This window comes from Anomaloglossus baeobatrachus, chromosome 5 (genome assembly GCF_048569485.1).
Source record: "Anomaloglossus baeobatrachus isolate aAnoBae1 chromosome 5, aAnoBae1.hap1, whole genome shotgun sequence".
In the NCBI taxonomy this organism is placed as follows: domain Eukaryota; kingdom Metazoa; phylum Chordata; class Amphibia; order Anura; family Aromobatidae; genus Anomaloglossus; species Anomaloglossus baeobatrachus.
This window is the reverse complement of record NC_134357.1, coordinates 465,913,503-465,927,655: the sequence shown is the minus strand read 5'-3', so window position 1 is coordinate 465,927,655 and position 14,153 is coordinate 465,913,503. Positions and strand designations below refer to the sequence as shown.

The 14,153-nt window shown below is 46.0% G+C and overlaps 1 protein-coding gene across 1 annotated transcript in view; it reads left to right on the top strand.

Annotated features, from left to right (window-relative positions):
* Positions 1 to 12,582, top strand: part of PARD6B (par-6 family cell polarity regulator beta) — a 27,979-nt gene extending 15,397 nt beyond the window's left edge. The window contains exon 3 of the mRNA XM_075350602.1: positions 7,118 to 12,582. Coding sequence (XP_075206717.1) covers positions 7,118 to 7,953 — 836 coding nt within the window. The 3' untranslated portion in view covers positions 7,954 to 12,582. The remainder of the gene's footprint in view (positions 1 to 7,117) is intronic.
* The last annotated feature ends 1,571 nt before the right edge of the window (positions 12,583 to 14,153 follow it).

Here is a 14,153-nt window from a genome sequence, read left to right as displayed (position 1 = left end):
ATTCATGTGTGCGGACTGATGGGGGTTGTTGTACACGTCGTTCTGCTGTTCTGTAGTCAAAGAATGTGAGTAACTGACCTGAAATGACGTATTGTGTATGTCATGCGTGTCCGATGACTCCCGGCATGCAGCACTTCAGAGGTGTGCACCAAATGCGGACAAAAACACCGGTAATGACACAACAATTTCTATTAAGTTATAGGAGACCCACAAAGAAGGCACTAGAAGCACATAAGTCATGTATTCGGTATATGCACTTTGTAAGACTGGCTGCAGACTGGTACCTGTGCAGACGATCACCCTGTAGTGTGGGTCTTACCCATCGCCAATATTACCCTATATAAGTTTAATGTCCCATTCTGGTTTACATCCCGAAGCGGAAAACCTGTATAGACTAATACTACTAACAGCTGAGGGTTTGTTCCAGTTATTTCCAATGTAGACCGTCTTCTGTGAGCCATTTACTGACCGCAAATAGAGGACTTTAAAAGAAAAATCTCATAAAAGGAAACCCAAGGTATATTTGTCCTAGAACTTTACATTAAACTTTGGTTTGAGGTTTATTTCCCCAAAATTGGACCAGGCCTGTACCGTAACAGTACATCGATGAAATTCATGCGAGCTGGCATGCTTTAACGACACTGTAATGAGGAGCTCACAGGAACTGTAGGTGTCAGCTGTATTATACAGCTGACACCCCACTCTACAGGCCAGGATCAGAGATGAGGCTGATCGTGGCTGTTTATTCAAGCAGCTACCGTATTTTTCGGACTATAAGACGCACCGGACCATAAGACATGTGTCCCCAAATTCTCTACTTAGCTACCCCATCTTGGTGATGATCCTACTGCCTTGTATATAATCCCCATCCTTGTATGTTTTTCATCCCGCTACATAGCGCCATCCTGGTATATGTCCTCATCCTGCTATATACCCCCATCCTGGTATATTCTGCCCTCATCCTGGTATATTCTGCCCTCATCCTGGTATATTCTGCCCTCATCCTGGTATATTCTGCCCTCATCCTGGTATATTCTGCCCTCATCCTGGTATATTCTGCCCTCATCCTGGTATATTCTGCCCTCATCCTGGTATATTCTGCCCTCATCCTGGTATATTCTGCCCTCATCCTGGTATATTCTGCCCTCATCCTGGTATATTCTGCCCTCATCCTGGTATATTCTGCCCTCATCCTGGTATATTCTGCCCTCATCCTGGTATATTCTGCCCTCATCCTGGTATATTCTGCCCTCATCCTGGTATATTCTGCCCTCATCCTGGTATATTCTGCCCTCATCCTGGTATATTCTGCCCTCATCCTGGTATATTCTGCCCTCATCCTGGTATATTCTGCCCTCATCCTGGTATATTCTGCCCTCATCCTGGTATATTCTGCCCTCATCCTGGTATATACTGCCCCCATCCTGCTATATACCCCCATCCTGCTATATACTGCCATCCTGGTATATGCCCTCATCCTGGTATATACCCCCATCCTGCTATATACTGCCATCTTGGTATATACCCCCATCCTGCTATATACCCCCATCCTGCTATATACCCCCATCCTGCTATATACCCCCATCCTGCTATATACCCCCATCCTGCTATATACCCCCATCCTGCTATATACCCCCATCCTGCTATATACCCCCATCCTGCTATATACCCCCATCCTGCTATATACCCCCATCCTGCTATATACCCCCATCCTGCTATATACCCCCATCCTGCTATATACCCCCATCCTGCTATATACCCCCATCCTGCTATATACCCCCATCCTGCTATATACCCCCATCCTGCTATATACCCCCATCCTGCTATATACCCCCATCCTGCTATATACCCCCATCCTGCTATATACCCCCATCCTGCTATATACCCCCATCCTGCTATATACCCCCATCCTGCTATATACCCCCATCCTGCTATATACCCCCATCCTGCTATATACCCCCATCCTGCTATATACCCCCATACTGCTATATACCCCCATACTGCTATATACCCCCATACTGCTATATACCCCCATCCTGCTATATACCCCCATCCTGCTATATACCCCCATACTGCTATATACCCCCATACTGCTATATACCCCCATCCTGCTATATACCGCCATCCTGCTATATACCGCCATCCTGCTATATACCGCCATCCTGCTATATACCGCCATCCTGCTATATACCGCCATCCTGCTATATACCGCCATCCTGCTATATACCGCCATCCTGCTATATACCCCCATCCTGCTATATACCCCCATCCTGCTATATACCCCCATCCTGCTATATACCCCCATACTGCTATATACCCCCATACTGCTATATACCCCCATACTGCTATATACCCCCATACTGCTATATACCCCCATCCTGCTATATACTGCCATCTTGGTATATACCCCCATCCTGCTATATACCCCCATACTGCTATATACCCCCATACTGCTATATACCCCCATCCTGCTATATGGCCTGTATCCTATGGCACACAAAAAATAAACATTTAGGCTGGAAAAACATCTATAGAGTAAAATTGGTCCGACTGGGCTGGAAAAAAACTCTGCTGATTTTAGTTCACCTTAGGTTTGAGTGCAACGCAAGTGCGATGCTTTTTCTGAATAAATTATTGATTTTGCTCGTGTGTGCGACGCGTTTGCGATGCTAGTTTCCTGCAACATCTTAACTAGATAAAAGTGATTACACATGTGTCAGTTATTTTACCTTTGGGAATGTGATGTCACATTCATCTGTTGAATATTTAATTAGCATAGTTCCTACCACACTTGCAAATGTGAACGCTGGTGCGCGTGTGTGATCCTTCTTTTAATCCGTTTCCATAGGAAATCATTGAGAAAAATGGTTCGAGAAACTCGCAAAAAAGCAGCATGCTGTGATTTTTTTTTTTCTCAGTCCGATTTGGAATGAGAAAAAAATCGCAGATGAGAGCTGAATCATTCACTAACATGTGTCCGATTCCAGTGCGAGATTTTCTCACATTGCTCTACTGCGAGAAACTCGCAAGTGAGAAGCAGCCCTTATACTCCCCTTTCCTCGCTCCAGAAGCATCGCTCGGCTTCCTGTCTGTGCCAGCAGCAGCGCCGCTGACCTGTGTGGAGCCCTTCCCCTTCAGCATCGCAATGTTCTCCTGTCTGCCGGCTTGCTGATGTGTGTGGAGAGAGCGCACAAGGATGACGTCATCACTGTGCTCACGGTTCCCTACATAGATGAGCTGGCCGGCAGACAGGAGGACATCGTGATGCTGCATTCAACGGTGACTGGTAAGTATACCGTACTTATTCACTGCCCCCCTGCGCTGATGATGCGCGGGGGGCAGTGAATACAGCTGCACATGATCACTCAAGGCTGCTGTTGCTAGGGGTGATCATGCGGGCCGGCTGTTAATTATGCGCCCATCATCCCGCCCACCTGTCAGCGCCGGCTTCAGCGCTGAGAGATGATGGGCGGGAGGATGCACGCATATGAAATGAGCGGGCCCACGTGGTCACGGTAGTCGCTGCTACAGCCTGCGCATGCCGCCGATGACCCGCAGCACCCTCATTCCCCGCAGCCCTACATTCAGACTATAAGATGCACCCCCCCCACTTTCCCCCGACATTTAGGGGGAAAAAAACTGTCTTATAGTCTGAAAAATACGGTAAGGGTACCTTCACACTTAGCGATGCAGCAGCGATCCGACCAGCGATCTGACCTGGTCAGGATCGCTGCTGCATCGCTACATGGTCGCTGGTGAGCTGTCAAACAGGCAGATCTCACCAGCGACCAGTGAACAGCCCCCAGCCAGCAGCGACGTGCAAGCGACGCTGCGCTTGCACGGAGCCGCCGTCTGGAAGCTGCGGAGACTGGTAACTAAGGTAAACATCGGGTATGGTTACCCGATGTTTACATTAGTTACCAGTGTGAGCAGGGAGCAGGGAGCCGCACACACTGAGCGCTGGCTCCTTGCTCTCCTAGCTGCTGTACACATCGGGTTAATTAACCCGATGTGTACAGCAGCTACATGTGCAGAGAGCCGGAGCCGGCACTGGCAGCGTGAGAGCTGCAGAGGCTGGTAACTAAGGTAAATATCGGGTAACCACCTTGGTTACCCGATGTTTATCTTGGATACAGCTTACCTCAGCTGTCAGACGCCGGCTCCTGCTCCCTGCTCGCTTCATTTGTCGCTCTCTTGCTGTCACACACAGCGATCTGTGTGTCACAGCAGGAGAGCGGCTTTGAAGAAAACGAACCAGGGCTGTGTGTAACGAGCAGCGATCTCGCAGCAGGGGCCAGATCGCTGCTCAGTGTCACACACAGCGAGATCGCTAATGAGGTCACTGCTGCGTCACAAAAAGCGTGACTCAGCAGCGATCTCGGCAGCGAGCTCACTGTGTGTGAAGCACCCCTAAGTGTGATGGAGTGCTGATGGCTTGCCATGTCGGCAATAAAGATTGACATTTGTCATCCAATGATCACACCAATGTAAACTACAAGTTGCTTAAAAAAAAAAAATGACCCTGATACCCTCCCGTAGTTCTCTGTAGAAAAATAAATGTGGTGTTTTTTTTTTTTTTTATTGTGCAGAAGTAGAAAAATATATCTTTATCAACTCTGTATAATTCTAGTCACTTGTAGACTGAAATGATCATGATGTTTATGCCGCGTGGTGAATGCTGCAAAAATGGGGGGGAAAAATTCCACTATAGTTTTTTTTTGTTTGTTTTTTGGGGTTGTTTTTTGTTTTTTTTTTTGTTTCCCCTTTAAAAGTTAAAGCTGCATAATGCACGGTATATACCCCAAAATGGAGCCATTCAAAAATTTAAATTTCTCCTGTTAAAAAAACAAACAAAAAAACCCCACAAAAAACAAGCCATCATACAGCTATGGAAATGGGGAAAAAAAAGTAGATTTTGAGATGCAAAAGAAAACCAACCTAAAACAATTTCTGCATCATCATTTCTCCGTCATACAAGACCCATGGACCGTCCGTGCAGTGATCATTTTAGCTTTTGCAGGTAAACGCCTCTTGTCTGATAGTGGACAGTGTCGGAGAGCGGCGGGTGAATGCAGGGAGGATGGAGCGTATCCTGCGCGGCTGGGGAGGTCCGGTGACTGCCGGGAATGTGACTGCCCGTCAGTGAGGTGTGTGTCACTCCTGCAGAAACTGGCGCTGGGTGGTGGGGGCGCACGATGCCAGTGACGGGATAAGTATTTCACTTCCTCGTGGTGATGTCACCACCCGGTCATATAGGGTAAAGGTGATCGGTGATTAAACCCGCACTCACCGGCTAATTATATAACTGCACCGTGTGTAAATGATTTATATGGAATTGTGACCTGGATGTGCTGCCCCACAAAGGCAACCCTCGGGTGTCGAAGGCGCGGCCCCTGCATACCTGGCAGATGTGTACATAACAACCCGTTCATCCAGATTCTGTTTACCCCGGTCGCCATACGTAGGTCTACACAGCAGCTCCATCACCTGCAGAGGACTCTGGGAGCAGCTGTGTGTTACCCCCCAATACTGATCAGGTATATACACACATCATTGCCCCCCATCACCATTGTGCAAGGGTCTTCTCCAGGAGGAGGCCAGGGCCAAGCACCAGTCTGCAGCGCTCTATCATACTTTGCCTTTCAATTCCCCATCATTGACAAGTTCTCTGCGTACTGCTGAATGGTAACTTATTTAAAAGGGTCGTCCAGAATTGGCAAAAACATAACTTGCTTTCTTTCCAATACAGCGCCACAGCTGGATACAGGTTTTATTTGGCGTTACTGCTCAGCAACATTCACTTTAAAGGAAATCTGTCAGCAGGTATTTGCCCTATATGATGTAGGGGCTGAGACCCTGATTCTAGCAATGTGTCACTTGCTTGTCTGCATGCTATTATTCTGATTGAATCACTGTTTTTTTTTCTGCTGCAGATCTAGCAGAGCTCAGAATTCTGAGCTATGTATAATCCCACCATCACCACCGATTGGAAAGCTGCCAATCAGTGGTGGGGGCGGGGTTATACACAGAGCAGTCGACCATGAAGCAGAAGACACACAGTTCTGTACAGATAATCTCCAGCTGATAAAATACAGGTTTTATTGAAACAGCAACACACAGCCTAGTAAGTAAAATATCACTGGAATCAGGGTTTCAGCCCCTACATTATGTTGCTCTCAGATTGCAGAGCAAAAAAAACTGCTTTAACTGAGCTGAGCTGCAGCACTAAACCCTAATTCTGAACAACCCCCTTAAAGGGACTGTCCTCCCTTTTGGAAATAACTTTTTTTTTTTACCCTTTAAATACATGTATCCTTTTTGCAGTTTGGTTTCATTACAATTTTTGGCTTTTATAGGCTCTTTGTTTCCCTGCACATTTTGTGGTCTGTGGTTGTAAATCAGCTGAGAGGAGCTGAGAAAAATACAAAGAAATGAGTTACAAGCTCCTCGTCAGACTATACTAACAGGCTGACTGACAGGTTCTCAGTTAACTCATTCAGCAGCCTTTAACAGTGCAACACAGAAGCTGTAGAAGGCAATTGGCGCAATGCTTTTAATGGAAACCAATGTAAAAATTATTTAGTCCCAGTTACATGCAGTGTACCGAAAGGCGGACTACCCCTTTAGATACATAGGTTTGATAACCTATACGTTCAGGTAAGAGCTGGAGTCCGGGACTGTTGTGTGATTAGCTAAAACATTGTAACGCACCTTCACCTGTGTGAGGAGGCCACGTTCTCGGCCTCCAATGAATCAGTGTATCTCTTGTTTTTATACATATTTGGCCTCTACTTTCACCTTCGCTTGCCGAGCTGTAATGATCTCCCCGGGCATATATAATTCATAATATGGATCCTGCGGCTGTAAAGTAAAACATAAAATGTAAGTGATAAGTGGCGAGCCTCGGCTGTGTGTAATCGGGCCTCGTGTAAAGACTGCTCTGTGTATATAGGCGACAGTGTCCTGGTCCACCCCGAAATCCCGATAATCAGAAATGGGTAAATTAGTGCTGACGATGAGGAGTCTCCGCTGTTGATTGTAGGACACGCTACAGGTTTTTTCTTCTTTGTATTCTTTGGAGAGTTCTGACTTTTTTTCCTTTTTCTTCTTTCTACAGAAGAAGCGGACTACAGCGCCTTTGGCACCGATACTTTGACCAAAAAGAAGAATGTGCTTACAACGGTTCTTCGCCCCGACATGACTAAGAAGAAGCCTCATCTTGTCATTGGGATGCCCAGCGACTTTAGGCCGGTTTCCTCCATCATCGACGTGGACATTCTGCCCGAAACCCACCGCAGAGTACGACTCTATAAGCACGGAATGGAGAGACCTTTGGGCTTCTACATCCGGGACGGCTCTAGCGTCCGCGTGACGCCGCACGGCCTAGAGAAAGTGCCAGGGATTTTCATATCCAGGCTTGTTCCTGGAGGACTTGCCCAAAGCACTGGATTATTAGCCGTCAATGACGAGGTTCTCGAAGTGAACGGCATAGAAGTATCCGGGAAGAGCCTGGACCAGGTCACCGATATGATGATTGCGAACAGCCACAACCTCATAATAACGGTCAGACCGGCCAACCAGCGGAATAACGTGGTACGGAACAGCAGGAACTCTGGCAGCTCCGGACAGTCGACGGACAGCAGCACGAGCATGTACAGCGGTGCCCCGCCACAACAGATCATCCAGAACTACCATCCGGAGGAGGCGCAGAGCGACGATGAGGACATTATCATAGAGGAGGGCGGCACTTCAGTCATCCCCAGGGCAGCACCGTCCACGGAGAGTCTGGAGTCCTTATCTCAGCACAACACGTACCACGATTCCCCGCAGAACGGATTTATATCATCTACGTATCGCACACACTTATCTGCCAGCTCCGGCAGCCTGGACCACATTGGCCATAACCACGAGACAAAGATCTTGGAAGAAGATGGCACCATTATTACACTGTGAAGGCCAGCTCGGACGTGACAACTGGCGCTGCCTCGTTGCACATATTATTATTATTTTATTTTATTTTTATTTTTCTTAGTTTTTAGCCTATTGATTCGTGTGACATTCTACTTGCAAAATCATTTTTTTATATTATTAAGAAAAATATATTGTATAGTTTATCTCATCTGCGGTTCTCGAGTCTCCACAGAACCTGCGATTCTATTTTTGTGAAATGAAGGAAAGAAACTTTTTATGTTGGTTTTACATTCCCTAGGCGAACAAAAGGCCCCTCTCCCTATAGCGCTATGATCAAGAACACGAGGCGGGCCTGGATCCGTGTACACCATATTCTCCGTTTTTGTATTTTCATATTTTTTTGCCCAGTTTGAACGAAAATTATTATTCCGTTGTGTCCCAGACTGGTGAGGGTTTAGCCGCCTTGATAACTGGAGTTAGATCGGACTTTTTTTTTGCTGGAATTCTTTTCAGAACTGACCCGGTAATGGATAGTAATTAAAGATCTGGACACCTAGGGTTATTGACCAGCAGACTTCACTGCATAAACTGCTGGAAGCGACCAGCTGGTTGGCATTGGTTCCTTATCCCACTTTGTGTCCCTCGCTCTTTATCCCACTTTGTGTCCCTCGCTCTTTATCCCACTTAGTCTCACTCGCTTTTTATCCCACTTGGTCTCACTCGCTTTTTATCCCACTTGGTCTCACTCGCTTTTTATCCCACTTGATCTCACTCGCTTTTTATCCCACTTGGTGTCCCTCACTCTTTATTCCACTTGGTCTCACTCGCTTTTTATCCCACTTGGTCTCACTTGCTTTTTATCCCACTTGGTGTCACTCGCTCCTTATCCCAGCTGGTGTCGCTCCCTCATTGTCCTCTGTCTTTCTAACTCGTTCTGTCTGGTTTTGCATTTACAATTACCTATAGCTGGATTTGTTTGCACATTTTCCTGATTGGAAGGAGTTCTGTCATCTAAACACAGAGGGACGCAGCAAATCTGAGGGCAGGTTAGAGGCGGGTGAGCGAGGAGCATTTGGTGCTACAATGATATTGAGGGAAAATCACTGATTGATAGAGCGCCCATTGATTCATAGGTGCTCTATCAATCAGAGCTGACCTTCAGCACCTAATGTAGCCTGCACACCGATGATCCACTGGCTCCTATTCGTGTGGCCCCAGCACGTTCCCCTGTGTGTAGGTAACAGGTCAGTTTTGCACAGTCTTGACTAATCTGGAGAAACCTGCTAAATCTATACATGACATGAATGTGTTATTTCTGCTCTGACCCCGCTTTCTCACTTTCGACGTTCACCCCCGGTATATTGTAATATGGCCGCTGAGTGGACACCGTAAAGGCCGACACTGGATAATATGCCTCATAAAAGGATTCGGTGACTTCGGGTTCCAGGCCGGACTCTTCCTCTCTTCCCTTATCCGCATGGCTCCTGTGCATAGTCTACAAATATGTATATATTTTATAAATCTGATGCTGCTATAATTAGAAAAGATGGGTTATGATTTTATAATGATGTCTTTGAAAGGGTTTAAATGTCAACGATTACCAACCCTGTTCATTAAGGAGGGCTCCGCTCCCAAGACTCCCTGCGGTTTAAGAGGCTATCCTGTTGTACGTGCAGTCACCCTCTCGTATCACGTCTTTGTGCGTGCTGAAAGCTGCGCTGGACGCGGCCCTCGTTACGATTAAATAGGGGGGCGATTGCTCTGATCGATGGCCTTTTAAGTTATAGGGAGTCACCTTCCCCTTTAAGAGAGACCACTGCAATATATCACAGAGAGGACTTGTCTATATATTGGCTGAATGACCCTGTGTATGTCATGTATCGGACCCTCTACCTCTTTTGTATTCCTTCTAAACACTGGACTTCATCCCCTCTGACTTCCTGTCAGTCCCGTCATCTCGATAGTTTGGGGATTTTTTCGAGCAGATGTTCCCGCTTAAACACTGTTTTATAGCTTATACATAGGATGAATCTTCATGAACAGAGTCACCGTGTATATAGAGTCACAAACGTTACATTAAAGCTGAGCTTTCTTCTGTATGATACCCCGGAGCTGAAATCATAATTCTGTCGATTGATTGGTATGGGAAACAGTCAGCAAGCTCACAAGTGAGGGATGACTCCCCTCATCCCCTTTTAAACAGCTTGACTGAGCCCCTATAATGCAAACCACCAGAGTACTGAATAAGCTGGGGATATAGGAAGAGTTTACAGCTTCCTGAATAGAGTTCAGCTCTGGAGCACAATACAGGATGTAACTCAATCATGTCAAATATATAGTATGTCATTAATTCTAAATAAAAAATGGTGACCAGAGGTGGAGAGGAGCTTTACACTCTTTCTTCCTTCAGCCTATCTCTATAGCTCCCGACATTCAGAACGTTTCGGAGTCAGAGCTCATGGTGACGAACACTTTTTTTTTTTAATCGCAGAACATTTGCTTTGACTTTGATAAGCATGTAATTTATTACCGTGTATATACTCTCTGTATCTGACTGTTCATATGTGAGAGAATCCTGTGTAATTATCTGACGACCGACATGAAGGAATGGCCTGAAGCACAACATTAGCCCGAGTCCCCAGATTTTCTCACGCTTTAGGGCAATGGACCACACAGTGCACAAATCCATGGGTGTCTATAGGTACTAGGAACGGGAATCCCATAGCACCCCACTACTGAGGGTACAGAGAAACATTTATTTTTCTACTATAGAAGTTTAAAAGGGTTTCCTGGTTTTCATAAAACCTCTGTTGCAGCTAAAAAAAACAAACTGTGCTTTACTCACCCTCCCTGGGGTCCAGCACAGAGTATCTGCTGTAAGCCCTGGTGTCTGTTATCATCTACAGTGCTTGCGTCATCTCGACAGCACTGCAGCCAATCAGTGATATCAGCGGCTCGTGCCGTCACTTATTGTCTGCAATGTTGTTAACATGACCTCAGCGCTGCCAACAATAACACACCAGAGGTGGAGACTCTTCACTGGACCTGGGGAGGGCGAGTAAAGGACAGTTTTTGTTTTTAAACAAACTGTGCCAGAGACCAAGGTTTGCCAAAACCGTGAACACCCTTTAATGGCTTTAAATGCAGTGGAAGTTACCATGTAGCGCTTGGGGCTTTGCTTCATGGCATCCTGACTCGGCCTCAGCATGCGCCCTATGAAGTTATGGGGGGACCCCCAGCTCCGGAGACCTCTACTGTGTAGACAAGGTCTTCAACAGAGACTTTACTTTGTAGCAAAATAAGTAGTCTAATAAGTGCCCCCCTATCTATGTGTCATCTGTAATGATCCCCCCCATCCTTTTTGTGGGTGTAACGATGTGACCTTTAAGGTCCACTAAAGGGGAATCCAAACCTCACTAAGGTATGCCAAGAACAATTGGGCCATCGATGGATATAATTAATGGTGGAGTTCTCCTTTAAAAAGTGTTTTTGTTTTTTCCTCCCTTTTAGTAGAGTAACCTCCATAGAAGCACAAATGGTGACTATCATGAGTCTGGCATTTCTGGACCATGGGTCTTATGTCTGTGATTGATGGCATGGTACTGTTATAATTCCTGTGCAAGTGAAGTGATTGGCACAACAGATCCATTATATAATGGCGCAAATCCTGAAGTCCCGGGGGAGGTGGTGGGGACCCTTGCAGAGTTTTGGGGAGTCTCATTTACTTTGTGATATGTTGTCGGAAGTAATCCACATAGAATGTGCAGTAAATGCAGATGACTTGGATCCTTGTCCTGATTTCAGGTTATATCATCTCTTATACTCCAGTCACATCTGAAGCGGCATTCACAGTCCTGTTAGTTTCCTGGATCTGTGTCTGTATGTACAGAACATCCTCCACTGTGCTTCACTGTGGGTGGGCGAATAGTATAAAACAAAAAAAAATCTAAATCTCCCACCGTCCACTGCAACTAGATAAGTAGGGATCAGTTCTATGAGTGCAACTAGCAGAACCATGAATCAAGCTCTGGATGTGGCTTACTTCTTATGTTTATTGTCCAAGTTCAGAGCTGCATTTAGGTCCTGGAAAACGGGAAGTGGCTTCTGCACGCCACAGCTCAGGTCTGGGTAGCGAGTATCTGAACACTCTGTGTTACACATTAACTCACAGGATTGTGTCCGCAGCTCTGATTGTGGCTACTGTATTGGACTAGACAGGTGAAGTATAAGCTCAGACCTAGCTGCAAGTTCTCAATGTTCTCTCGCAACAGAATTATGATTGCAGCTCTGGAAGTGACTGGATACACAATGTAACTCTGGATTAGCAATACAAGTAAAGGACAAAGTTACTGAATATTGTATGTAGATGGTAAATTGCTGATTGCAGAGGGGCACGGACGCTGCGTCACAATTACCTGGTTATGCCTGGCCCACGCTGAGTGTCATATATGAAGTTGCTCTTTTACGGCTATAGAAAAATGTGATTTTTACACGAATTCTGAATGTTTTAACTGTCAGATATCAGTATTTTTACTACGATTCTGTAAAATATGCATTTGTATCACTAAATGAAGTTTTAATTTTTCAACAATCAGATGATCAGATCATTGCTTTCGCAGTACATCATGTCTTATATTTTTACAAATGGAAAAATAAACCGATAGATTCTGACGCCTCTCGCTTTATTACTGGAGGGGGTATGGGAGCTGAGCTGTACAAGGAGAGCGCGGTGGTGATGCCGCCTTCCCTAAATGATCCCGGCCGGGGCAGCGCCAGGAGCGAACACTTCAGACAGATTCATCATCGCATTTATGCCTTTTTGGGTCTCTATAAGGCTATGTGCCCACGGGGGCAGTGTCCTGCGGATATATTCGCAGGACGTTCCGCAGGAGCTCCTAGGAAACCGCACCACAACTTCTGTCTGTTTCCATGCTGCGGAATGTCCTGCGGATATGGTGCGGGCTTTCTGCATTGAGGATACAGTACCATGGCTTCGGCACTGCATCCCCAATGCAGAACATGTGCTGCAGTGATCAGTGAGTTCATACTTACCTCCATCATGCAGCACCTCACTTTCTGGCGGCCGGGTCACTCAGCGTCTGCAGGAGAAGATGGGCGGGCCTGAACTAGCTCGGCTGTCACATGAGCGGAGCTCGTGCAGGCCCCGCCCACCTCTTCCTTCTTGTACCTGGATTCACCGCGCTCCTGTACACCGGACGGAGAAAGTGACTCAGTGAGGCAGGTAAGTATATGGGACCCTGCGGAGAAATCCGCAGGAATAATTGACATGCTGCTGATTTTTCCGCAGGAAATCCGCATTATTTCCGCTGCGGAAAAATCTGCAGCGTGGGCACAGCAGTTCCCAAATGCCATAGAAATGGCTGGGGAGTAGCTGTGCTGCAGATTGTTGAAAAATCCGCGGAATTTCCACGGCAAATTCCACGCATTTTCCGCAGTGTGGGCACATAGCCTAAATCCTATTCACTATGCTGGGTTTTTTGTGCAGTGAAAAGACTTGGTGTCAAAAACTGATTGTGGGAACTTAGTCTTGGGCTATGTGCACACGTGGAGTATTTGCTGAGGGTTTTTTTTTACCTCCGTATTTGCCAAAACCAGGACTGGCACAATCGGAGGAATAGTATAATAGAAACACGAGCACCACTTCTAGATTTATTTTTTTTTTTACCCATTCCTGGTTTTGTCTTACAAATGTAGCTAAAAACTCACCAAATACTGAACGTGTGAACATGGGCTTAAAGAAAATTTTACAAGTTTGCCTTGTTTTTTGTTACCCTGATTTCTAAAAAAAAAAAAAAAATTCAACTCGTAGTGATTTTAGGCTTGGATATTTTTTAATTTTTTTTTTTTTTTTTTTTTTTGCTTAGAGGACCAACCACCAGGATGTTCATATACAGTGTGTCCACCCATATCCTGTCCACCGCCATTAACTTGAGAACGGCGGCAGCTATTTGCATAGAAGTGGCATCTAGGTATAGTAAAGTAGCCATGCGCTACGCAATGAAACCACCTATTGCGCCACCTGGTGGAAAACAACGGAGTTAGCATTTTTATCTCAAACAGAACGAGATAAGAGAAAAAAAGTGAATTACAAAGTTGTAGGACATCATCAATTCAATACGAATCGACACCTTGCATACAGAAATGCTATGATATGAAACCCATGACCCCCCCCCCCCCCTCAAAACATTGAATGCTGGTCTCACATATGGCGCTCATTTAAC